At 44.3% G+C, this 25,061-nt stretch overlaps 2 protein-coding genes across 7 annotated transcripts in view; one reads left to right on the top strand and one right to left on the bottom strand.

Moving 5' to 3' along the window:
* Positions 1-3,329, bottom strand: part of ASB3 (ankyrin repeat and SOCS box containing 3) — a 51,324-nt gene extending 47,995 nt beyond the window's left edge. The window contains exons 1-3 of one of the 4 annotated variants that reach the window (XM_083605260.1): positions 3,189-3,327; positions 1,314-1,439; positions 1,096-1,166 (exon numbers count right to left, since the gene is read on the bottom strand). The gene's annotated coding sequence lies outside the window, so the exon portion shown is untranslated. Of the gene's footprint in view, positions 1-1,095; positions 1,167-1,313; positions 1,440-2,478; positions 3,073-3,188 lie in introns of those variants that run through there. The other 3 variants (XM_083605261.1, XM_083605259.1, XM_083605263.1) reach the window with 3 other exon arrangements.
* Positions 3,330-3,855: 526 nt separating this feature from the next.
* On the top strand, positions 3,856-24,950 carry ERLEC1 (endoplasmic reticulum lectin 1). Of its 3 annotated transcripts, none has more exons than XR_014545839.1 (14): positions 3,856-4,129; positions 7,830-7,934; positions 9,568-9,648; positions 10,591-10,668; positions 10,861-10,924; positions 11,658-11,698; positions 12,140-12,363; positions 13,468-13,618; positions 14,300-14,461; positions 14,836-14,895; positions 18,626-19,890; positions 20,020-20,471; positions 22,468-22,543; positions 24,659-24,950. XR_014545839.1 is itself a non-coding variant. In XM_083605333.1 (14 exons), exons 1-14 carry the CDS (start codon positions 3,956-3,958, stop codon positions 24,728-24,730), a joined length of 1,491 nt encoding a protein of 496 aa, XP_083461459.1. In that variant the 5' UTR covers positions 3,951-3,955; the 3' UTR covers positions 24,731-24,950. The 3 variants fall into 3 exon arrangements, 1 of the variants encoding a protein (XP_083461459.1); XM_083605333.1 differs by having other exon boundaries at positions 3,951-4,129; positions 18,626-18,750; positions 20,394-20,471; XR_014545840.1 differs by lacking the exons at positions 18,626-19,890; positions 20,020-20,471; positions 22,468-22,543; positions 24,659-24,950 and adding an exon at positions 15,418-16,198 and having other exon boundaries at positions 3,951-4,129; positions 14,836-15,377.
* Positions 24,951-25,061: the final 111 nt, after the last annotated feature.

Genomic DNA, 25,061 nt, shown 5'->3' on the forward strand with positions numbered 1-25,061 from the left:
CTTAATGAGAACTATCTTACTACAGACCATAAATGGCTTCTTCAAATTACATGAAAAAAATTGCTTACAGATTATGTAAGGATGATGGTAGATAACCACTCCAGTCATTATAAAAGCATTTACACAAGAAGGTATTATATGTTAGTCTTTACCCACTAAGGCTACAATCTCTTCCACTTAAATCAATGGGATTTTACCACTGATTTCTATAAGATGAGGACTTTATCCTAATACATTATCTTTGACCATGGTCCAGCAAACAATTAAACCAGCAGTATATATCCTAAGAAGCTTCTAAAGTAGCAAACACCATGCTACTATTATTTTTTCCCTAGCTGAAGGAGTTTTAAAAGCAATTTGTGGTATGGTGCGGGGGTCTCCTGCTCAAAAGGGGTGGGATAAAAAATTTCATTAGGTGCACTGATTATAGGTGTTTGGATCAGCTCCAAAGAGTGTTTTCATGAATCAGATACAGAAGAAATGACTCAATGAGCTTCCATGCTTGTGTGAATGAGCCATCACAGACCTTGGCATCAGAGACAGAACTTTCATATTCTCTGATGCCATTTCAATTTGCAATACTTTTGAGCCGATTTCTCACATTCTACAGCAGTTAAGAATTGAATAGTCAAGTTTAATCCTCAGTGAGGCTCCCATAAAAAGTGATTATCTAAATGCACCATTAGCAACTGATACAATGAATGTGCCTTTTGTATCTGACTTGGGCGCAAGCACAGAATGTCACATGAAAAACGTCCTAAGTGGTCAGTCCTAAAACACTCTTCCAAGTCAGTCATTCCCCCTGAAATCAAGTGGGGTCTGCATCTCAATAAACATGATTTGGATCAGGTGCATTGTATTTTCATGTATCCAGAATCACAATGCATGGTATATTATTTTTATCACACACAGTAAAGTTCAGAAGCAACCGAATTCCTATCCACAATCTTAGATCACTATAAAATTTACGAGACACACTATGGGATCAGCAATTTTTATTATATGTCTCAGAAGAACAGCAGACCTAACATATCAAGCACAGTGTATTTTTTTCTCTTCTGCTGAAGAACCGAGTTGTAAGAAAAGAGTCCCTACCTGCTTTGACACACACAAATGCTAAGTTAACATATGTCACCTTCAACAGTCACAGGCGAACTCCAGGGAATCTGAAATAAAGCACAGAAAAGATTGCATGAGAGGAGATATTAAACGTTTGCTTGAATTACTGTGCACAGATGGTCAGAAGGGAAATCCAGCCAATATAATATGCCCCTAATTATAGCTGAGCCAATTCACAGGGTACGATTGCATACATTTGCATCTCCCTTGGCTTCTTTTGGACTTTTGTGGCCGCATGTCTTCCATCCAGGATTCAGCTTAAGGGGGGAAATAATTGACTCTGCAGGAACGGGCTAACTTGCTGCTTGCCATACTTCACCCTGACAGGAAAGAGGAAAAAGCAGACATTTCTGCTCCTGTGCAAGCTACGCACCATCATGCTGACCTGCCGCAAGACCCCCAAATCTGCCTTTCTAGGGAAGTGGCCAAGTTCCACTTATATGGAAACGCTATTCCCTTCCACAAAATGCTGCAAAACAACCAGAAGGGAAGGAATTCAAGACACATGATCCCTTGTAATCTCTTTTTTTCATGGCATGGCAATTCGTATGTTCTTCCAAGGGGAAATACGGCTCGTGTGACATCAACACCATGCAAAATAAGAGACAAGAAACGAAATGCTCGAATTGGCTTAAACCTCATTGGGCAAGGAGAAGATTGTGTACATACTTGTAATAGGAATTTTATGGTGTTAGATATATGGCAATGTTCATAACCGTACGTACATAGATCAGCACAGGAAGGCCAACCTGGAACCATTTTGATTCCTAAACTGAGCAAATGTTTTCTCTGCAAGGTCAAACTGGAAAAGCCTCCCCATTGTCTTTTCCTTCACAAATCCTGTCTTTAAGGGTATGTCTCTGTTTGAATAGGGTGTGAGCCTGTGACATGGCCCAGGAACTAAGTATTTATCATTACAAAAGACTGGCCAAGGTCCCCAGGAAATCCAATCAAGTATCCTGCCAGACAGGAGATAAACAACAAAAGAAAAACAACAGTCACATGTTCTGAGGGGTGGTCTTAGGTTACACCCCTTCTGTGATGTATGTATGATGTTTCTGGGGGGGGGGGTGTTGATCTACAGGGTGGCAATTTCAAAAGTCTTTATAAGGCCTTGCACGCCATTTTTCTGGGTTTATCTTCCTCTCCTGCGGGTGAGGGGAGCACCATGTTGCAACAGATCAATAAAGATCAAGCTTACTAGCTGCTTTGCTTCTCAATATTTTCTGGTTGGCCTGTTATTTTCTCCTACCAATAGGGAACCTATGTAAGGACTCTATATGGGCTCTTGGATACCCCATAAGGGAAAAGGGCAGTTTTTTATTTACAACATACTTTAATAAGTTAAGCGCAACTTACATCGACCCAACCACCTTGCAAGAGGAGAGAGCTGGAAACGTTTATTTAAAAAAAAGCAAATAAATAAAAATCCTCAAGCAGGAAACAGGTGTTTACTCATCATTTCTCAAAGGCACAAGACTGGCCTTGAGCTGAAACATTTCGTGGAAAAGGGGAGCTCCATGGAGCTGTGAAATCTCTGCATTCAGGGCCTGGCCTGGCTGGCTGAAGGCCCATAAAATGTGTTTTTGCATCCTGAGAAAACGGAGAGGCTCTTTGGGAGCCTGGTTTCCTACGCTCGGGGTTTTCATAAAATGCCACCAGCCCAGTCTTGGGGGAATACTTTGCCAAGACGGATTCAGAAGGCGAATTCTGTAAACCCTGAGGAAAACTTAGTTCTGTCCCGCCAAGGCCTGTGCAGACAACTAAGAATATACATCTTCCCCACAACGGTCAACTGACGTCTTGTTTTAATATCCGGCTTTTGTTGTATTTGTCTTTTTTATGTATCCTTGTAAGCCGGCTTGGTATTTTTATGTGACACACAGCACCACGTAAAAATATGTTTGGAGATATAACACGGCTGCTTCGCTTCACGGCCTCACAAACATTTCCCTCACGAGCTGGGAACGCACTGCGCATGCTCCGGCAATGCGGCCGCTCCACACAAAACAGCGCCGAACGACCGAACGCCGTCCGTCGCCGGAGGGAAAAAAGGCGGGAAAACTAACCTTCGCGAAATTTTCCGGAATGAGCCGAAGACGGGCGGAGGCGAGGGAAGGGTCGAATGCTTTGCTCGCCTCCGTTCCACTCCCCCGCCCGCTCCTCGGTCTTTTACCTCGCGCCGGCTGCCCAGGCAACGCGCTGGCCGAGCGTGCTCCGGATGTTGATCCAGCCTTTTTTCCCCCTCCCCGTCTCTTTTCCTTTAAGAACGGGAGGGCGTGACCAACAGCCGGCCGTAGTGACAATGCGGGCTTCCAATTGGAACGTTCGGATGAAGTGCATAGAGAAACTAAATGTGAAGAGTGGCACAAACACATGGCAATGTGAGGTTCCGTGTTGTTGCTTTTAAAAAATTCTTTACAGCGCATGCGGGTAACCTGCGGCTGAACTACAAATCCCAGCAGTCCCAGCAAACATGAAGGGCGACAAACGGATACGAGGTGCCAGGGGTTTTCCGCACATCTGCGCTTAACAGTCTTAAGTGGGAACCAGCTGCTGCGACTAGTGGGCGCCTCTACATTTTTTTTTACAATTGGATTAAAACCGACGCGGCGGGGAACTGCGGGCCTCTGCGCGCCATGGAGAGGCGCGGACAGAGCGGCCCGCGTGACGGCCGTTGGTCCGTTCGTTTGGTTTGAAAGGGCCAGGAAGTGACGCAGACTTTCACCCAGCCAACCACCCTTCCTTCCGGAAGTAGACGTGGCCGGCTTCCCTGGGCGTCCGATGTTTGGTGCCTGTGGGGGCGCCTGTCGCCCGCGCCGGGCTCCGCCACACGATGGAGCGGCGAGGGAAGCGGCGGTGTCGGGGGCCGGCGGCGGCGCTGCTGCTGCTGCTGGTGGTAACCATCCTGGGGGCGAAAGCGGCGGCCGGGGCCGGAGGAAGGTCACTCCCTCAGTTCAGCGACGACGTCCCTTTCCGAGTGAACTGGCCGGGCATCGAATTCACCCTGGTAGGTGGCCGGCCTGAGGGGAGGGAAGGAGGGCCGGGCGGCGATGAGGACGAGGGAGCTGCCTCAAAGCACCGTGGAGTGGAAAGGGTCCCCTTGGGGTCATCTAGTCCAACCCCCTACAATGCGGGAATCTCAACTGAAGCACCCATGACCTCTGCTTTAAAACCTCTATATTATCATTATTATTATTATTATTATTATTATTATTAATACCCCGCCCATCTGGCTGGGCTTCCCCAGCCACTCTGGGCGGCTTCCAAAAATATTAAAATACTGTAATACATCAAACATTAAAAGCTTCCCTAAACAGGGCTGCCTTCATATGTCTTCTAAAAGTCTGGTGGTTGCTGTTCTCTTTGACATCTGGTGGGAGGGTGTTCCACAGGGCGGGTGCCACCACCGAGAAGGCCCTCTGCCTGGTTTCCTGTAACTTGGCTTCTCGCAGGAGGGAACCGCCAGAAGGCGCTCAGCGCTGGACCTCAGTGTCCGGGTAGAATGATGGGTGTGGAGACACTCCTTCAGATATACTGGACCGAGGCCGTTTGAGGCTTTAAAGGTCAGCACCAACACTTGTGCTCGGAAACGTACTGGGAGCCAATGTAGGTCTTTCAAGACCGGTGTTATGTGGTCTCGGCGGCCACTCCCAGTCACTGGTCTAGCTGCCGCATTCTGGATGAGTTGTAGTTTCCAGGTCACCTTCAAAGGTAGCCCCACTTAGAGCGCATTGCAGTAGTCCAAGCGGGAGATAACCAGAGCATGCACCACTCTGGCGCGGCAGTCTGCAGGCAGGTAGGGTCTCAGCCGGCGTACCAGATGGAGCTGGTAAACAGCTGCCCTGGACACAGATTTGACCTGTCCCTAAGAAACGAAAGTCCACCACCTTCCGAGGCTGGCCATTCCGCTGCCGAAGAGCTTCTACCCGGCCGCTGTAATTCAATTTCCACGGCACTTTTCTTGTATTTAGCCGAGAAACAGCTATAGAGGATGACATTTCAACATTACTCAGATGTGAGGGTTGCAGGGGTTGGTTTGTTTCTGTTTTAATATAAAAATAGGCCAAAGAAAACTTCAGACAACTTTTTAAGTGTTTGCACTCTAATGTAAATGTAAAATGACTCTTTAGGAATAGGTGAGCTCTTGATTTCAACAGCTCATCTCCATTAGTATCCAGAAACCCCTACTATGAGGCAGAGGAATGAAAAGAGCTTCCTCATTTAAAATCTCCTTCCTTGGAGTCCCCCGGGGCAGGGAGAGAACAAACAAAAACAAGTTTGCTGCCTCTTCTACGTGAAGGCCCTTAAGATATTTGAAGACGGCAGTCCCGTCTCCTCTTTTCCCAGGCCCTCATAAAAGTCTTGCCGAAACCAAAGGGGAGTTTGCGGTCCTTCCCTCATCCGCTTTGCCTGCAGCTGCACGATAAATACCTGGGGATAAGCACACAGTTCAAATAAAGAGCAAGAAGGGCGGGTGGAGGGTGCAGCGCACAAGGGACACAGCCGTTCATATTGAAATGCAGGGTCTTGTCTTTTCTTTTTACTCATGACCCTGAAATCCAGCAATGGTGGGGCAAAAGACACATCCTCAGAATGAAATAACCTTGAGCTTGCAGCCCTTCCACACACAAAAAAAAATCATTCTACCTACCTTCAAGTTTGTCTTCCTTCCTTCCTTGGCAGTAGTATAACTTAAGGGAAGAGAGTACTTTTCGTAACTGTCATTGCAAGTAATGATTGCTGCAGGTTACCCAGAGATCAATCATTAGGCTGTATTCTACCTTCTGCACACCCGTCTTTAAAGAAAGAAATGTGGTGGGGTTGATTTTGAGGGGACATCACAAATTAATGAGCAGACTTTAGTGTTCTCCAGGCACAGAAGGAATCCAGGAGAACTCGAAAACTTGCTCCCTAGTTAGTGCTGTTTCAGTTGACCCTTATAAATAACTTTGCTGTGGCTTTTTGAATCTGTTGTTTCTCTTGATGGACCCATATGGACACCGATGATTTTTCTGGCAGATGGTAAGTCTGTCAACAGCTGTTACATGTTATAACCAAGATGGAGCCTTCCAGAAGATGGTGAGGGGCAGGCAGGATCGCGGGTGCTGTCATCTTCATGTCCTGTTTGTGAGCTCCCTAGATACAAGTGATTGGCCACTGTTTGGAACATGGTGCTGATTCTCATGAACCTTTGATGTGATCCTGCAGGATGCTCTTATGGAGAGACTGCTGTCATTGAGAGCTGACCGAGAATGCTTGTCCTTCAGCATCTGCTATACCGGACTATTTTAGCCCTGAATGGGATGGCTCCATGTGGTTATTTGGGTTGGGAAGAGATAGACTGTGGTCTACTGGTGGAGCCACTGGCCAATCTCTAGTGAACACGCACCTGTGTTTCTTCCAAGGATTGCTCAACTACATGTACCTCTCAGGGCATTTCTTTTGCTATTAAGCAAGAATGCATGCCTAAGACTGCTTAATGCAGATCAGATATGCTGTAATTGTCATGACAGGTTGAGTATATATTTACTCTTGGTTTTGTTCACTTAAAATATGTGAGTAGACCACGGGGGTTCCTATTAAGAAGTAATAGTTGACTCCCCGATATTTTGTTCTTGTAAATCACTTTTGAGTTCACCTTTCTGGAAAAAAGTGACTAATAATGTCTTCTCATCCCTTACCAATAAGTACTGGTGACTACATGCTCAGACAGTTTAAATTTTGACCATTTTTGAGTTACAGGCAGCCGTTTCTGCAAAGGAATATTGGGGGAATTTTGAGGGGTGATTTTTTTTAAAAAGGCCTTGACTGTGGCAAGAATGGGCATCGCTTAAGCGCAGGGCAGAGGGAGAAGATAACACCATCAGTATTGTATTGATTGTGTAGAAGCTATGAACAGCTGAAAGAGGGGAAAGAACTTAATGTATTGGAAAATTAGCTGTGTTGTTGCTGTGCTGAAGGCAATCTACAAGATGGTGTACAGCAATAAAATCATTAATGTTTGTAAGGAGGGAAATGATTACAATTGCGTGGAGCTTAACAGCATTCTACATAACCACTACTTGAAAAATAATAATGGCGGGCCATACTGGACCAATGGCCTGATTTGTTATAAAGCAGCTTCCATGTCCCTTCCATGTTCTTATGCCCTGCAGTCATGACAGCCTACAAGATATGAAGACTGTTGAATTGAGTGAAGCTGGTTAAGTTATTATTCAAGCAAATTTACTACACAAATAATTCTGCTCTTGTGAACATTGCGGGTGGAGCTTTTAGGAGGACAGCTCTCTTCTCTGACATGAAAAAGCTGTGCCTTGTGTCTTCCAGTAATGAAGAGGGACAACTTTCTAGAAGTCCCTCAACATTACATTGCTCAAAAGACTGCTTGGTAAGCTGGTGGCAGTGATGTCACACAAGTTCAAAGACTCTTGAACCATATCTCAGTGCTTTGTAAAGGTGACTTGAGCAAGCTAATTCTACGAGTAACCCAGAAAGTGCTAAGGTTGAATTTTAAAAGACGTGTATATTTATCTATGTTTGATGTCTGTGCTAATAGGCATTTTAATATGTTATTGCAGTGGCCACAAGCAATAAACACAGATTGTATTGAAATACTATTTTGGTAACTAGTCAGCAGACCCATTTAAGACTACATTTTGATATTTGTTTACATTTGAGGCATTTCCACCTTTTTCTTTCTTTTTAAGCCCACTGCTGGGGTTTTGTATAAAGAAGATCATTACATCATTATGACAACTTCAGAAAAAGAAAAATATAAGTGTATTCTTCCGATGTTAGCCAGCGGAAATGAGGTAAGTTCTGTGTCTTCTCTCTCTCTTTTAAAGCAGGAGTTTCTACAGCAACTAACAGAATATTCCCATGCATATCTACTCGGAAGAAAGCCCCATACGCCCAGATAAAAATGTGTGGGATTACAGCCTAAATTTATGTATAAAACATACCATCACCTTTCTATAAAATATTTAGGATGTGTTAAATACGTTAAAAACACAACCAAAAAACCTTCAGTGTGTTTGTTTGTCTTAAGAGAGAGAGAGCGCGCGCAATTAGCTGTGACATAACAGGCAAATGAATTTTTGCCTGACTTTGGATGGAAGCTTCATTTTTAATGCCCCTTGGACAAGAGGATCTCTAACATATCCTTTTGGAGTCATGGTCAGAGCAAGGAGACACTGGACAGTTCAGTTGGTGTTGGTGCATAGATATATTGAATTTGAGTATAAGCTTGAGCAGACTCCTTCTTCAAAAGCAGTTAAGTCTGGGGGAGCCCAGACCAATACCTTTGGAATTATTTTTCATTGATTTCCTTATTGCTCTTGTGCCTTGCCTTCCTCCTCCTTGAAGCTCAGGATAACTAAAAGCAAACCTTAAAACCATACAAATGCAAAGACTCATAATACAATTAAAATTGCAGCCGGTTAATAGCCACTTTATAGCAGTAGCAGCAAACAGCAGCAGTGCGGCAATTAACCATTAGCCTGGCCAAATAAGACTGTTTTAAGGTGGTGCCTAGGTGCCACTACTGTAATCTTAGTCAGCAGGGAGTTCCCTAAAGGGAAGCCCTGCCTCACCTCACCACCCCACAGGTCTCTCTCAGCAGCAGCAGCAGCACAAGCAGGTCCTCCCCTGCAGAACGTACCACGTAGCTTGGGGGCTCCTTCAAGTGCTTGGGTTTCTAGGTCATTTAGGACATTATACACCAGTGCAAATACCTTGAATTGGTCTAGTGGCTTAGAAATCCCATGACTGGAGCAATTTGCTCCATCCTCATTGCTCCAGGTGGCAGCCTGGCAGCAGCATTCTGCAATACCAGCAACCTCTGGACCATATTTGAGGACAATTCCATGCAGAGCATGTTGCAGTCGTCCAAACAAGAGGTTATTCAAGTGGATCACACCAGGCTGGCCCAGCCAGTGAGTGGCCAGAGGTGGGCATAAGCAATCCTATGCCACAGATTACCTGGGTCTGCAACAATGGCTTTAGGTTGAGGACTACTTTTAATTACAGTGATACTTCGGGTTACAAACTTAATTCATTCTGGAGGTTCATTTTTTATTTTTTATTTAATTACTTTTTTATTCAAAATTAAAACAAAACATTATCCAGAAACATATCATCCTTATTTTCCCCCATAAGAAGTATAAATTCCTCTTGGATCCATAGAACTACTTCTATATTTTGTGGATCTTGGCCTGTGTGGTTTCTTTTCCAGACCTTTTAAGAAAACCAACAGGATTAAGCATATGGTGTTGACAAAAAGTAATTACTGCCTAGAAACCATAAATATAAAAACTACTTGGGGATTATAGCCTTTGTGTACTGGGTCGTATATGTCAATTTTTTAAGGAACTTGCGAAAATAAATGAATGTACCTAGCTCTGTGTCCCTCCATGTAATAGTGACATCCAGCTGTTCTCCTTTTAGGAGGAAGAAAAGGACTACAAAGGGCCCAGCCCTGCAGAATTGTTGGAGCCTCTCTTTAAACAAAGCAGCTGCTCTTACAGGGTATGTCCACTTTGAATTTGAGGCAAAAGGCTCCAGATCCTGACATTACTCTTTATGCTATAGCGTGGATAAGCTCAGTAGAAGTGCATGTTTTATTTCCAGTAAACCCACCAGCACCACACAGACACATTGCTGTTTCTGTCTGGCGCCAAATTTTCTTGTACGTCAGTGGGCATTATGGATACCCAACCATGGACACAACTGTGACTTTAAAATGGAAATTATCTCACCAACCTGAGCTCAAGAACCAAGGGCTAACCTGGAGTCAATTCCATAGATGCATGAGAAGCTTGCCTCTCAAATAGAGTCTCCGATTACATCTTGCAGCAACTTTTTCCTTTCTCTTTTCATTTGCTTGCTATGGAAACGCAACACATTTCAACATGTCCTGAGTCCTTGAAGGGAGGGCAGGCTGCAAATCTAAATATTCTTACCCATCCATCTTGTTGACGTGTTCCCTTATCGCAAGAACAGCCTTGAGTACCGTTAGTAACCAAGGATTCTCTAAAGGACTTCCTGCATGGTCTGAAGTAGCAAGGCCACTTCTCATAATGCAACTTAATGGAGCCCAAAGTTTATATAGGAAGGGCTGGAGTTGGTTTCAGCTCTCTGCTTGATCCACAGGTTGCAGTGGGAACATTAAAGACATTGCACTGAAGCTTATTCCATGGTTGTTGACTTTGACAACAACTGTTGGTTGACATTTCCCTTACATAAAGACTTCCTTCGTTACATTAAAACAATGGTGACATCACCTTTTATATATATTAAGACCCCAAACTTGTGCAAAATAAATGCTTTTGCTGTGAAGCTATAATAAATAAGCACCTCTCATGATTGTCATTTCACTTGGGCTGCTGCTTTGTTTTTTTAAAAAAATAGATTTGCCTGTACTGTGTGTGCCAGTTAACGCCAAATATATTTATATATATATTTCTTTAGATTGAATCCTATTGGACTTACGAAGTTTGTCACGGCAAACACATTCGTCAGTATCATGAAGAGAAGGAAACTGGGCAGGTATGTCTAATTAAAACTTTGGTCCTCAAGGGTAAAATAAAGCTTAAAACTGATGTTTTTATTGTTTTGTTATCATGACAAATATTATTATTATCATTATTATTATTATTATTATTATGAAGCATTGGAGGAGAAACGGTTGTTGTAAAACAAAAAAGCGAAAATGTATGTCTTTTCTCTTTTTTTGTGTAGAAAATAAATATTCAAGAATACTTTCTCGGGAACGTGCTACACAAGAGCCCGATACTTGATCCAGGTGTGTTATTTTGCCTTGAAATGTCAGTGGTCGGGAAGAAGATACCATCCATTCACTCAGCTCGCTAGGGAAAGCACTGTGTAATTTATCCCATTGCTCACCAACAATCAGCACCATCCAAACATTCAGTGTGAAGTTTGAGAAGAGCCTAATCACACATAACACATACAATGCTCAGCTCTCACTTTATGGGATTTAAGACTACACAGATTTGACCTCTGTGTGCTTTCTATCACCCTCCCCCTATTATAGAGCATGGTCAAACATCTTGTCCAAGCCATTCATGTAAGTCAAGTTCAAAGGCAGCTTAGGTGCAGTTGGGTGCAGTTCCGCTTGCCGCTGGGTTTATACGGATTGAGCAAGAAACTCTTCTGTTATATCTGCACAGGTCATAGCACTTCAAACACTGGGCTATTTTCCTACCATCTGAGACTGAAAATAACCCCAACATGGAGAAACCAAGTCCTCCTTTAAATCTTGCCTGAAAATGTCCCCCTTCCTCATTCATGCTGTTCAGTATTCACAGGCTGGCATGTAGCTTATATTTGAATGGCAGTGTCGGATCTGTCAGTCAATACTGGATTCTTAAGTCAGATTTATATCCAGAGAGTGAAAGGTCTGTTGAGAGACAGAATCTTTGTTTCAGCAGATTTGCTTCCTGGCTCTGTATTGGTTTCTATATAGCAAACTGTGACTAAAATGTGATTTTTGTCCTGCTTGAAATGTATTCCAGAGCAAGAAGAGAAGGAAAATGAGAAAGACAGCGCAAAAGAGGCAAGTAGGAAAAGGTTGCCTTTGCTCTCCTGCTCCATGATCAGTTTAATTCATATCTGTATCTAGATCAGCCTTCAGCAAGCTAATGCCTTTCAGATGTTTGGGTCTGAAGCTCCTCATAAGCCCCAGAGAAGGCTGATCTAGATTGTTGAAGCTCCCTCTCTCTTTTTGAAGTTGATGTGTTCTTCCTTTTCTTGCAGATAATATTGTTTGATTCAAGTCTGTTTCTGTTAAGGGAAAGCGACTGTTTTTGTTAGCCCTGATGCTATACACTGCATTGCCAGATTAGGTTGTCTTTTGTTTTTTTCCCCCTACAAGATAGTTTCTACCACGGCTGCAGAGCAGAAAATCCACCGAATGCAAAGTAGACATGCTAAAGAAGAATTCGCATTTAAGCAAACTTAATACATTCATTTTCCTTATTTTATTTTGCTAATATAGATTCCTATGAAAAATATAGAAGGGCAGATGACCCCATATTATCCCATTGGGATGGGAAATGGCACACCTTGTACCCTGAGGCAAAACCTGCCCAGATCAAGTTCAGTCATGTATGTCTGCCATCCGGAGGCCAAGCATGAAATCCTTTCAGTGGCTGAAGTTACTACATGCGAATACGAAGTGGTCATTTTGACACCTCTCTTATGCAGTCATCCTAAATACAGGTAAGGAATTCAGGCCAGTGCTGCATCCAGGTCAGGCCTTCTAGTAGCCACCTGGAACAATATTTTCTGAAGAGTTCCCTCTCATTCACTCTCCTCGCAGAACTTTCATCTGTTAACCTAAGGGAGGTTCCAGGCTGAACATCACACAACATCATGCTAAATCATGCAGAGGCTGGAACAAACCTTGGACTCATGCACTCCCCTCGCCTCCTCCTGTGCAGCCAAGGAGAGTCCTTCACCTGCAATTTTATTCATTTACACTGAATCTCTGCTTGCATTTTGTGTACAAGCCAGGGATTTTGATTTATAGCCAACTCTCATTAGTGCAGTCAGCCAGCTTCAGAAGCCTCTGTTGGAAGTTGGCTTGTTCTTAAAATGACCACTGTCTGTTATAAGGCACAATTCCTGATTTACACAAAATCAAAGAGAAATCAAAAGTAAATACGGCTAAGGCAGAGGTTAGCGTATGGGTCCATGACTCTCTTAGCTCATCCTATCTTGTATTATTGAACTAAACCGTGTTCTAGTGTGACATTAAGTGAGTTATTTTACCTGAGACAGGCTGGCTACCAGAAGCGGCATTTCTGTATTAGATTATCTCTTCCCCTGTAAAAATGTTGGCTAACCTATCAGCATTGCAATATATTCACCTGCTGTGCTTCTTTGCCTCAGTTCCACATCCTTGGTGCAAGTACAGAAAAATACACAGGGTGTTGACATTATGACCCAAGAGGTCCTACCTATAATGAGAGAGAGGAAAAAAACTTGACATGGGGTTCTGTTTACAGTGGCAACCCTATGTTTCGTGTAATGTGTAATTCTGTCCCCAGAAACCTGGTGTAGATATGAGCTTTCTAATATTAGTGTGAACCAGGAAGTAAAAATGATCTTTTAGATTTATTTATTTATTGGAAAAACTTGTGGCGGGACCTTGCAGGCACAGAGCCTTTTAGCATAATGGCATCACAATGGTGGATCAGTTAAATTTCTTTTTTAAAACAGTTTTGATTTTTTTAGTATATGCTATATTGGGGCCACAAAACCTTTCGTGCGGGGGCTGTGCGTGAACCGCCCCATGATAAAAGTTCGCTGTTGTTTGCACAGGTTCAGAGCGTCCCCTGTGAATGACATATTTTGCCAGTCGCTGCCAGGAGCCCCACTTAAGCCCCATAACTTGCAAAAACTGGAGCAGCTGGAGCAGGAGCACCAACAGCAGCAAGAAATGATGAAGCCGCCTTATAGAAGAGGCAAGGAGGTAGGAGCCCAGAGACGTATTGCTGATGACACAAGTGTGGAAAATCCCACTATCAATCTACTCTTTCTGGATGGCGAGGTTTTACTTCTGCTGGGGAATTCTGCTACAAAATATTCATGCTGGGATTTCAGTGGCCGGAAAGTGGTGGCCTGCTTTCTCTCTCTCCCACCAAACAGGTTGCCCAGTTCTGCTCTGACTATCTTAACCTCATTCAGAAACCAGTAGTGTCTTTCATGCTGCAGATATTAAATCAGTCTATTAAAGCTAGAAGAATTGTGTGATCACCAGCTACTGCAACAGTTTAAGGCTGCTGTGCTTTTCTCACATACATTTGAGATTGGTTTAGAAGTCTCACAAGCCGCATGTCTCATATGGTTGTGGCTTTTTGGCCACACTGTGTTACCTTCCCCCGCCCCCTTCCCTGTGTGATATGTGTAAAGCGTGTGAACCTGCCAACTGAGGGTCAGTGAGCCTGCAGTATTCAGCCTGTATTTGACCATGTGTGCACATTAGTGCACGTCACAATACATTTGTTAATCCTTAACGTAGAATGTGACGTAAGGATTTGTTAAACCTTAACGTAGAATGTTTTCTTTGTGTTCTGTAGCAGACTAAGAGGGCTATCCTCTCTAAAAATCAAATGCCCAGTACCATCTAAATCTGCACGTATTTTAATTTTAGGAAGAAGTGAATTCAGCAAAGGAAGAGAAGTTTTCCTCCTTCCACAAGCCAGTTGCCGTCGGAACGCCACATCTGTTAACGGTTGGAACGACACACATTTCCAAACTGACCGACGATCAGCTCATAAAAGAGTTCCTTAGCGGGTCTTACTGCTTTCATGGGGTGAGGAATCAATTCTATGCACTGGGCTCGACTTCACACGTGTATTTTGCCTTCTCCCTCCCATTATTTCTCTTGATTCCACCCAGAACCCCAGTCATGTTAACTTTTGTATTTTGTCTTCCTGCAAATGTTAAGCAAAGCAGAGCAGTAAAGAGAGTGGGTCTCAGCTTGGACCCTGGAAGTGTACCTGCTCCCCACCCCAGTCTCAAAACTCCTAGCAGTGCTCTCATGTTATATCTAGCCTTTCTATGGAGATCTGAGGCTTAGAAACATACATTGACTTGTGTTTGCTTTTTTAAAAAAACCTGATGGGTGTCGTGCTTTCTGGAATCAGCTTGGATTGCTTGAGTTTTATTGCCGTCTCTTCTTCCTAGGGTGTTGGCTGGTGGAGGTATGAATTCTGCTATGGCAAATATGTGCATCAGTATCACAAGGTACGTAGAAACAGCCATTGGAAGGTTCTGCCGCTAGGTGGCCACATACAGCTTTTTAAAATCAAATTTGCTGCTGCACAGGAAAGTTCTTGAAAGCAGGGCTGCAGTTAGTAAAATTCATTGGTGCCTTTGCTACTGCTGCTGTGTTTTATTAGGGCACTGTGCAAGGGGTTTGGGGAACTTGCAGCCCACCAGGACATTTTGGGCAGACCCATGCCCACCTGCCTTGCACCGGAGGGCAAGGAAAAGCAGGGCAGGGCTAAAAAGGGTTGCTTGCCAAGCCTCACCGTACAGTCTTTTCCCAAGTTCACAACCACCAGCTGGATGTGTTTGGCATTTGGGGAGCACTGAGCACATGCATTGTACGTAGGGCTGGGCAATATCTGGTTTTCAACATCACGATATATCACCAACTAAACATTGCAATACAGTCGTACCTCCGCTTATGTAAACTTCGGGATACGTAAGCGGCAAACCTGAAAGTATATTTCCGGGTTTTTGCTGTGCGCGCATGCGCAGAAGTGCTCTACCATGTGCAGAAGCGGTCCCTCCGGTTGCGGAAACCTCAGGATCTGACTGGAGCTCCGAAACGGATCATGTCCGCAACCAGGGGTACCACTGTATACTGATATTTGCAATGTCTGAAATACGTATGGAGCTATGTAGAGACATTGGTTGGATTCATGGTTTTTCCCACATTGTGATTTGTGCGTGTGCACACACACATCATGATTCACAATATATTGCCAGGTCAAAGTTATGAAACCGATACGGACTTCAAACCAGTTTTGGACGATATATCACCCAGCCCTAATTGCAAGGTACTTTGCATAGTGCTTCCAACCAGCTGGTGGTCAGCGCTTAGAAAGCATTGTGCAAGGGACTTTGAAAGGTCTCTGTCACATGACAGTGTTGTGACTTCCCCCCATGTTTGAAGTGGGGGAGACATAAAGATATGGCCCACTGGGCTGGAAAGTTTCCCCATTCCTTTTTAAAATAAATTTTTCTTAATAGTTTTCAACATAAAATAAAAATCACACTAATCTAGAAAAGAAAAAAAAGAAGGATAAAGAAAAGAAGGAAATGAAGAGAAGAACAGAAGGAAATTACAGAGCCCACTCTGAAAATTTAATCTTAACCTTTATTCCACATGCAGAAGAGTGAACCCTCCTAGCTCTCACCTGGGAGCTTCCCCCTCTTCCCCCAGTCTCCCTCCCTGGGAGATCCCATCTATCCTGCCTCTCACCCTCTTCCTCTTCAATCCATCACTTTCCTGCATGTTTCTTCCTTAGTTCAAGAAATACAGTGGATGCTCGGGTTGTGAACGTGATCTGTGTGGGAGGCACATTTACAACCTGCAGCTCCACGTATACACACATGCGGGTCACAATTTGGCACCTCTGCGCATGTGAAAAGTTCAATTTAGTGCTTCAGCGCAGCGCGCAACCCGAAAACACACACTCTGAAGCGTCTGTAACCCAAGGTATGACTGTAATGAAAGTTTCCCCATTCCTGTGCTAAACAAACACAGGAGCAAGGGAAGCTGCCCTGTGCCACTGAACCTCTGGCTCATCTAGCTCAGTGTTGTGCACTGACTGGGACTGGTTCTCAAAGGCTGCAGACAAGAGCCTTTCCCTCCCCTATTGTGAGATGATGGAGACCGAATCTGGGGCCTCCTGCATGTAAAGCATGTGCTTTACCACTAAGATGCAGCTCCAGATCACCCCCCTTGCTTCACAGTGCCATCCCCACGTTCAGTGATTTAGGGGCAGAAAACATTTCACGATATGCTTGCGATCGTCAGCCATTTCCCGACAGCCCTAAAACCCCATATGGTCAGAACTGAAGCTAGTCTGCTTTTTGCATGTGATGCACACATAGGAAGTCTGCCTATAATGGCACTCGGGTTGCAAAACATCCTGTTCTAGCTCTGACCCTGTAATGGTCTCATGCTATGCAGAAGGAAGTTATGTTCAGGGAAATTTTTAATGTGTGACATTTTAATGTATTTTTAATCTTTGCTGGAAGCCACCCAGAGTGGCTAGGGAAACCCAACCAGATGGTTGTTGTTGTTTAGTCGTTTAGTCGTGTCCGACTCTTCGTGACCCCATGGACCAGAGCACGCCAGGCACTTCTGTCTTCCACTGCCTCCCGCAGTTTAGTCAGACTCATGTTTGTAGCTTCGAAGACACTATCCAACCATCTCGTCCTCTGTCGTCCCCTTCTCCTTGTGCCCTCCATCTTTCCCAACATCAGGGTCTTTTCCAGGGAGTCTTCTCTTCTCATGAGGTGGCCAAAGTATTGGAGCCTCAGCTTCAGGATCTGTCCTTCCAGTGAGCACTCAGGGCTGATTTCCTTAAGAATGGATAGGTTTGATCTTCTTGCAGTCCATGGGACTAGGGGCACAAATAATAAATTGTTGTTGTTGTTGTTGTTGTTGTTGTTGTTGTTGTTGTTGTTATTTGCAAGCAGCTCTGGAGAAGGGCTGTAGCTCAGTAGTAGATCACATGCTGTGCAAGCAGAAGGTCCCCAACGTCTCCAACTCTAGCGTGAAAAGACTTCCATCTGGAGCCTTGGAAAGCTGCTGCCATGAAATGTGTAGGGCAGCTTTCTGTGGATGGGAACTGAAGAAGTGCAGAAGTGCCCTCACACAGCTCCCATTCATTTTAATGGGACTTGGCAGGAGAAGATTCTGCTGGACGTTCTCTTATTTATTTGTGGCTATCTGACTGTGAAAGGGATGCGGGTGGCGCTGTGGGTTAAACCGCAGAGCCTAGGGCTTTCCGATCAGAAGGTCGGCGGTTCAAATCCCCGCGACAGGGTGAGCTCCCGTTGCTCGGTCCCTGCTCCTGCCAACCTAGCAGTTCGAAAGCACGTCAAAGTGCAAGTAGATAAATAGGTACCACTCCGGCGGGAAGGTAAACGGCGTTTCCGTGCGCTGCTCTGGTTCGCCAGAAGCGGCTTAGTCATGCTGGCCACATGACCCAGAAGCTGTACGCCGGCTCCCTCGGCCAATAAAGCGAGATGAGCGCCACAACCCCAGAGTCGGACACGACTGGACCTAATGGTCAGGGGTCCCTTTACCTTTTTTTTTTTAAGCGTTTATTAATTTTCCACTAAAAACATCCAATTAACATATCAAATCAATTCCAATAAAAATAAATAAAAATTAAAATAAAAAGGTCCAATTGTCTTCCAAACTGTAATAATTTTTGTTTTGGTTTCCCACGGTCTGAATTCCGAAGCGCTTTCAACATCTTAGTCCTGCCTCTCATCCCCTTTACCTTTTATCTGACTGTGAATTTAAGTTCCCTTCTATACAGAAAACCATCAGCAATTGTGCCTATGGACAAGCCTCCGTTAGGTGAATTTCATCTTTAAGAGTTATGTTTTTATTCACTGTCTTGTCAAACATTGCAAAATCACGTTTTTGTTTTTTTTTTTTAAGTAGTTTTGCAGTATTTTTCAGGCTGTTTCAGTGGAGTTTCTTTCCTGAGAGCATGAATATTGCTTCTTGAAGGATTTATGAGTTTGAGTGAACCAAGTTCACTTATAATACAGCCACTTGCCATTATACAGATTCAGCACATATCAAACGAATCTTACCCATTTTAGTCTCGGAAATCATGGCAAAGAATAAAACATTTAAAATGGCGCATTGTGCAAGAAGAAAAGGGATCTGTGTAGCGTTTTCGTCTCAGTTACAAGGAGAATTCTTGTCCTCTTTTAGGATAAAGATAATGCCAAGACGACCATAGTTGTGGGCACGTGGAACAAGGAGGAACACCTTCAGTGGGCACAAAAAAACGTGGCCAGAGCATATCACCTCAAAGACGACGGTCTACAAACAGTGAAGTATGCCTGAGTTGGTTTTTGAATATAACCTCAGAGATGGGGCTTGCCACTTCGTTGCAGCTGGTCTTTAAAATCAGATATATAGCAGAATTGTTTTCCAAGTCACCAATGCTCACTGTCTCCAGCCTTAGTCTTGGAATTAAAATCTCTGCCTCTTGAATCCATCCCATGCTTTTTAAAAGGGCAGACTTCCCCTCACTGTGCCAACCGGCCTAAAAAGGTGTGAGGAGAGAACCCATCTACTTTATAAGAAGCTCTGCCGCGATGCCATCTTTTTACAGAGCACTCCACCTGTTCCTCCGCTGGCAAAGGGCCTTCTTGGTAGTGGTGCCCACCCTGTGGAACACCGCCCATCAGATGTCAAGGAAATAAACAACTATCTGACTTTTAGAAGACATCTGAAGGCAGCCCTGTTTAGAGAAGTTTTTAATGTTTGATGTTTTACCGCTTTTTAAATTATTATTAATATTCTTTTGGGAGCCGCGCAGAGTGGCTGGGGAAACGCAGCTAGATGGGCAGGGTATAAATAATAAATTATTATTATTATATTATTATTATTATTATTTTATTATTATGCTTGGGAGGATGTGATTTAATCCTGCATTGGCTGTTCACCCTGTTCCCAGTAGGAAACAAGACTGTACAGCCAAGGCAGAATTTATTCTCTGCTCATCCTCTGAGTGAGGATTAAAGCCCTGTGCAAAAGCTCTTTTTGAAGCAGCTGGTGCTTCTCCTTTAAGCCAGCAAGCCAGTGGCAGCAGCAGGGTATAGGGGCGAGTCTTCTCCATCCCCCTGCTACCACTGCCTACACACTTAAAGGAGAAGTACAAGATGTTTCAAACAGCATCTGCCCCCCCCACACACACACACAAAAGACGCCGCAGCAACAGGAAGTTGATTCTGCTTGGTCTGGATGCCATCACAAGCTCTCTGTGGGGAGTTCTTGCAAACATCCAAACCCAGTGCTAGAGATTGCCCACCATGGCAATCCTGTTTGGTCCAGGTGTGTGAGAGGGCTCTCTGTAGGAATTTAGCAGACAGCAAAGCTAACAGGAAGGCTTCCCCCCCCCCCCCCCCGTGAAAGCAAGGCGGGGGGAACTGCCCTTTAGCAATGTCTTGCTGCCTGCTATTTGGTTTGAAGTCCCAGCTCTGGAACTTCAAAGCACCCAGCCCCCTGCCATTTGTGACATCAGTTGGTTGATTGGTGCGTGGCCCCCCCACACACACACACACCTGTCAAATTTGGCCTGCAAAGCAAATCCTGAAAAGAACCTGGCCCATGGAACCAGAAATATTCCACACTCCTCCGCTTGGGAGACAGAGATTCTGATCCCTTTGTGATCATTTGGCTGTTCATTATTTCCCATCCAGATCCACCTTACAGTTTGCTGTAAGGGTAAAACGGGGGGGGGGCATTTACTGATTTTGAGTTCCTTTGTTATTTCCAAGCTCAGAAGAAAAATGCCTTCAAGTGTTGGACATTGTGCAAGCGTCAAATTCCAGAAGGCAGCACACGAAATTCAGCCCTTTTCGTGATTTTTGCTTGGGCGCATTGTAATACTTGCATAGGTACCAAGTAGTGAGTTGACTTGCGCTCTAAACGTTTTAACTGACCAAGCTCTAATTTTGGGACTTTCCGGCAGAATGGTGTCTCACTACTACGGAAACGGAGATCTTTGTGACTTGACTGACAAACCTCGACAGGTGACAGTGAAATTGAAGTGAGTTGGTCCCCTTAAAAATTATCCTGTTCCAGGCTGACTTGATTTATATGCTTTGCCCTAATGGAAGGCTTTAAAAATGTATTCGGCTGTACTTTTAAGGAACTGCATGACTGTATCTTTACTGAGATCTTCTTTAAGTATGCCCAAAGGTTTGCCTGTGCTCTGCGAGGGATTTAAATTATTTCCCGCTTCAGATAACAACTCTTTGCACTCAGAAGCGCTTTTGCTAGAGAATGCCATGTCTGCTGCTCAGAGTGATAAAAATTTCAGCCATCTTCACTAGATCGTGAGCCCTAACTCAGCAGTCTAGTGTCTGCTGATTCAAGTGCCCATGCCTGTCTTGTGTTTCCTGGAGAAACAAGCTTCTGCGTGTTTCTCTATGCCTGCTCTGCTGGCTTCACGGCATCCCTAACCCATCAACTTTTACATATCTGCCTATCTGCTTAAACCAGGGGTTGGCAAACTAAGGTCCACGGGCTGGATCAGGCCCAATTGCCTTCAGGATCCGGCCCGTGGACTGACTGTCCGTGGATCGGCATGGGGATTCGGTTCATTCGAGCTGTGCCATTTTTTCCCCTGCGCCATTCCATTCCCCCCACACACACACTCACACTGCGGCAGCGACTCCTCCCTCCCTCTTCCTGGCTTCTCCTCGCCCTTCCTAGAGGAGGAAGGGGGCTAGCTGAGCACCATTTTATGCAGCCCCTCTCCAGAGCCAGCCATTTTGCACTGCTCATCTTCCCTCTGCCGCTGCCGCCCTGTTGCTCCTGTGGGTCAGACTCTGGAGCAGAGTGGACAAGGTCTCTCTGCCTACCAATGAGAAGCTCTGAAGAAATGAACCTATGCTGCCAATTCTCTTTTTTTAATGAATATTTATTAGAGTTTTCAATTTAATACAAACGAAAAAGAAAAAGGAAAAAAAATATTAAAAACAAATCAATTTCAATACCAATTTTCAATAACATATTTCCTTGACTTCCTCATACCTCCCCTTCTTGTTTTCTAGTTCAAATTGTTTATCCAGCAAATCCTAATCTCTTAACATTCCATTTAACTAACACCTTATTTTCCAAACAACTTCTTAAATTTTGTATCTTAAATAATATTTATACCAATTCTTTTTACCATAACAGCTAGAGACCACATAAATTCAATCCAGCATCTTTCAAAGTTCATTAATTTTGCAATGTTTCTGTAAATAGTCCTTAAATTTCTTCCAATCTTCTTCTGCCGACTCTTCTCCCTGGTCGCGGATTCTGCCAGTCATTTCTGCCACTATGCTGCCAATTCTCGTAGTAGACCAGTATAAAGTAAGCAGCACATAAGCGGCACACCCTGTCTAACCCTTGAGCGTAACATCGCCGACACTCCGTTTGATCCAACTTACCTGATATCTACAGGAGCCTGGCTAAAGGAACCTTTAAAGACTAAATCTTCCTTTTGGACACAATTTGAATGAGTTTTCTGTTTGTGGCTTCTGTAGTCTATCTTGTACATAGCTCTCTCAACTTTTGGGTTATTAATATAAGATTTAGAACGTAGAATGGTTTTTTAGTGTTTTGTGTGCCGCTTTTGCGCTGCTTACTTTATACTGGTCTACGCACAAGAAGCAGCAGCAGTGGTGGCAGCGGCAGCCCCTGGGAGGTAAGTGCTGGGGGTGGGGAGGAGGACTACTTGCCCCCCTTGCCTCTTCTTCGCGCGCACCCCCCCCCCAATGCTGCCTCTCCAGCCCGCCACAAGGTCTGAGGGACAGTGGACTGGCCCGTGGCTAAAAATTTTTACCAACCCCTGGCTTAAACTGATACGTTCATATACCAACACCAGGAAATGTCACACAGGAGTGTGACATTGTGCCGGTATTTCACCCAAGCATTGCACCGCCTTTAGGGTTTCTTCACAAACTTGGCACATCCTTGGCACTGGGCGTTAGTCTGTTAAGCAACCATTGTTCTCTTGGTGCCGGTCACCCACTAACATCTATTTCTGTCTTAAGGTGCAAAGAATCGGATTCTCCTCACGCAGTCACTGTCTACATGCTGGAGCCTCACTCCTGTCAGTACGTCCTCGGGGTATGTATTTCTGACCTTGCCGCTATCCCCGCTGACCTCTAGGAAGACGCTTTTTCCTCTGCAGAAAAGTGCATTTCACTTACAGAAAACATGGAAGCTTTGAAACAGAGCTTTCAGTTTCCCATCCATCTGTGAGACGAGCATTTTATTTTCTGCAAAAGCTTCCTTCAGGACCCAGTGGCGAGCCTTTCTGAAGTGCATATTGGGACAGTGTACTGATCCTACCTATGAGACAGACCCTCAGTTCTGGACTCGCTGTTTTCCAAGAGCTTTTATTTATAGGCCTAATTGGAAGATAATGGCTCCAGATTGATCTAAGAGAGCTCATTAAAGCCATTTTCTGTGCCCTTCTTCAAGGGCGCCGTTCGAATGCCGGAGTGGTCTTTAAAGGCACTTTGCATTTCAAAATCAGCAGAGAGGCTCGCTAAGATGCTGCTGTTTTCGATTCAGATTCTCTTCACCTCATGCGATGCTAAGCACAGTAGCCTTCGTCCTTAAGAAAGGGTTCAAGAGTCGAGGTTATTCTGATGATAGAAATAATGAGAAATCTGTTGGCAGGAGTAATGTTTTTGTCAGGAACGTTCTGATTAGACCACACGCTGGGAGAGTTGAAAGGCAGGCTTAGGTTTTGAGATGCAAATGTCCTCTCTGTCTTTTCGGTTGGGCAAAAGTTACTTTCGGAGACAAGATGGTTTTGGTTTTTTTAAATGCTAACAACATTGGGCACAACCCAACCAAAATTTAAAGACTTGGAAGGCCTTACTTATTTAAATGGGAGAGAGGTGTGTGCACATCTAGTGGGGTGTTTCAGATGAAATAAGGTTCTTGATTATATTTATTTATACCCTGCCTTTCCCCCTGACGGGACTCAATGATTTTTGTTCCGCTCTCCCCACCCCCTGCCACTGAGAAAAGAAAAGTCTTCTCCAAAACGTTAGTAGTCTCTTTGAAACAGTGGCAATGGGGAGACACAAGGGGCTCCTGAGAGAAGAGGGAATGAGCCAAAATTGCCTCTCCCCTCCACTTTCTGCTCATGGAAGCCACCTCTGGATCTGCCAGTGGAGAGAGATGCACAACAAAATGCAACTTTTGTTTGGGCCATGCCTTTTAACGTTTTGTTTTCTTATGAAAGGCTTGGAAGTCTGGATTCCTTTGGACATCTAAAAATCCGAACCCCTCCCAACTCTGGTATAGGAAAGGGAAATAATTTTGTGCTGGATTGGCATTGTGAGATAAATGCCCAGTAATAATGACGAGCGTGCAAAGGGCTTTGAATAAGGCTGCTTGCCTCGTTGCTGCCCAAAGGCCTGCCACAGCAGAGAGTGTATACAGAGCACGTTAGCAAAGCTAATTCCAAACATTGCAAGGACCCTGGGTGGAGCTCAAGGAGAATGCCGTGCCTTTTGAGGTCCTGCTAAATTAGTGTGAAACCCACATCCTGCCAGAGCTGTGGACAGACTTTATTTCATTTTCTGGTGCCGGACTTGCCTTTTTCCTACAGGAAAGGATGGCAGCTGTTTGTTCTTATACGGGGGAAAGTTTAGGGTTGCCCTGTCCCCAGGTCTTTTATCTTTATGGCTGGTATCTGCATAGCCTCATTCTGGCTTCTACAGATGTTTCTATGGAATATAATGTTATGGTCTGCCATAAAATTGAAATAAAATAACATACGTGTCTCTGCTCCAAGGAACTTAAAAGTGCTCAGAACCATAAGCTGCAAGAGACTGTAGAACTTCCTCTTTCTTTTTTAGGCATTTGTTCATTCCAAATTCTAAAAGCGAAGACACATCTTACATTAAAATAGCTCCCATAAATTGTCTGCTTGCAATCATTATTCCCTGCACTTGAAGGGTACTGGCTGTTAATAAAGCAAATGGCTGGCCATTATCCTGCACATCATCATTCCAAAATGTAACCCTCCTCATTTTTTGATAAACTGAGTACCTGCCATTATTTCTTCTTCGCCTTCTGTCAATATTGGGTCAGTTTTCTAACATATGCCACGACTCAAGCGCTTTGTAATCCGTTCTGTCATAGAAGGTAGGTCTGATGTTGTTTTCTTCCTCCCGTCTGATGCTTGTCATCATTGTTTTGTGTGTATATTTCTCCCTTCAGGTGGAATCGCCAGTTATCTGTAAAATTTTGGATACAGCAGATGAAAACGGAATGCTTTCAGTGCCTAGCTAATAATAGCACGTGGGATTCATTGAAAGTTCGGGGCCTTGAAAGCCGACGAAGGAGCACACCACTGTGGCTCTCCACTCTGAACCAACGGCAAGGAGAAGGAGCGGCAAGACCTCACCAGCAAAGAGCTACTATCATGAACCACTTTGTGAATATTATATGTATATAAGAGGCTATTGATAAACTTTTAAAAATTAAAAAAAGAATACCTTATCTTGAAGAACTTTTTCAGTTGCCCTGTCATGTGGAGCAGAGTCTGTTTTTTTTCTCATAAGGTGTTGCAGTGTCTGTTCAGGTGGAGAAATTGTCACTCTCAAGGAAAGAGTGGTTCCCC

The sequence above is a fragment of the Podarcis filfolensis genome (assembly GCF_964270895.1).
Source record: "Podarcis filfolensis genome assembly, chromosome: 3".
Lineage (NCBI taxonomy): Eukaryota > Metazoa > Chordata > Lepidosauria > Squamata > Lacertidae > Podarcis > Podarcis filfolensis.

Bases quoted from the DNA above. Each gene is read 5' to 3' on its own strand.
- ERLEC1 (XM_083605333.1), top strand. From the start codon at position 3,956: ATGGAGCGGCGAGGGAAGCGGCGGTGTCGGGGGCCGGCGGCGGCGCTG. The intron at 10,669-10,860 runs GTATGTCTAATT...TTTTTTGTGTAG, and splicing joins AAGAGAAGGAAACTGGGCAG to AAAATAAATATTCAAGAATA. The intron at 10,925-11,657 runs GTGTGTTATTTT...AATGTATTCCAG, and splicing joins GAGCCCGATACTTGATCCAG to AGCAAGAAGAGAAGGAAAAT.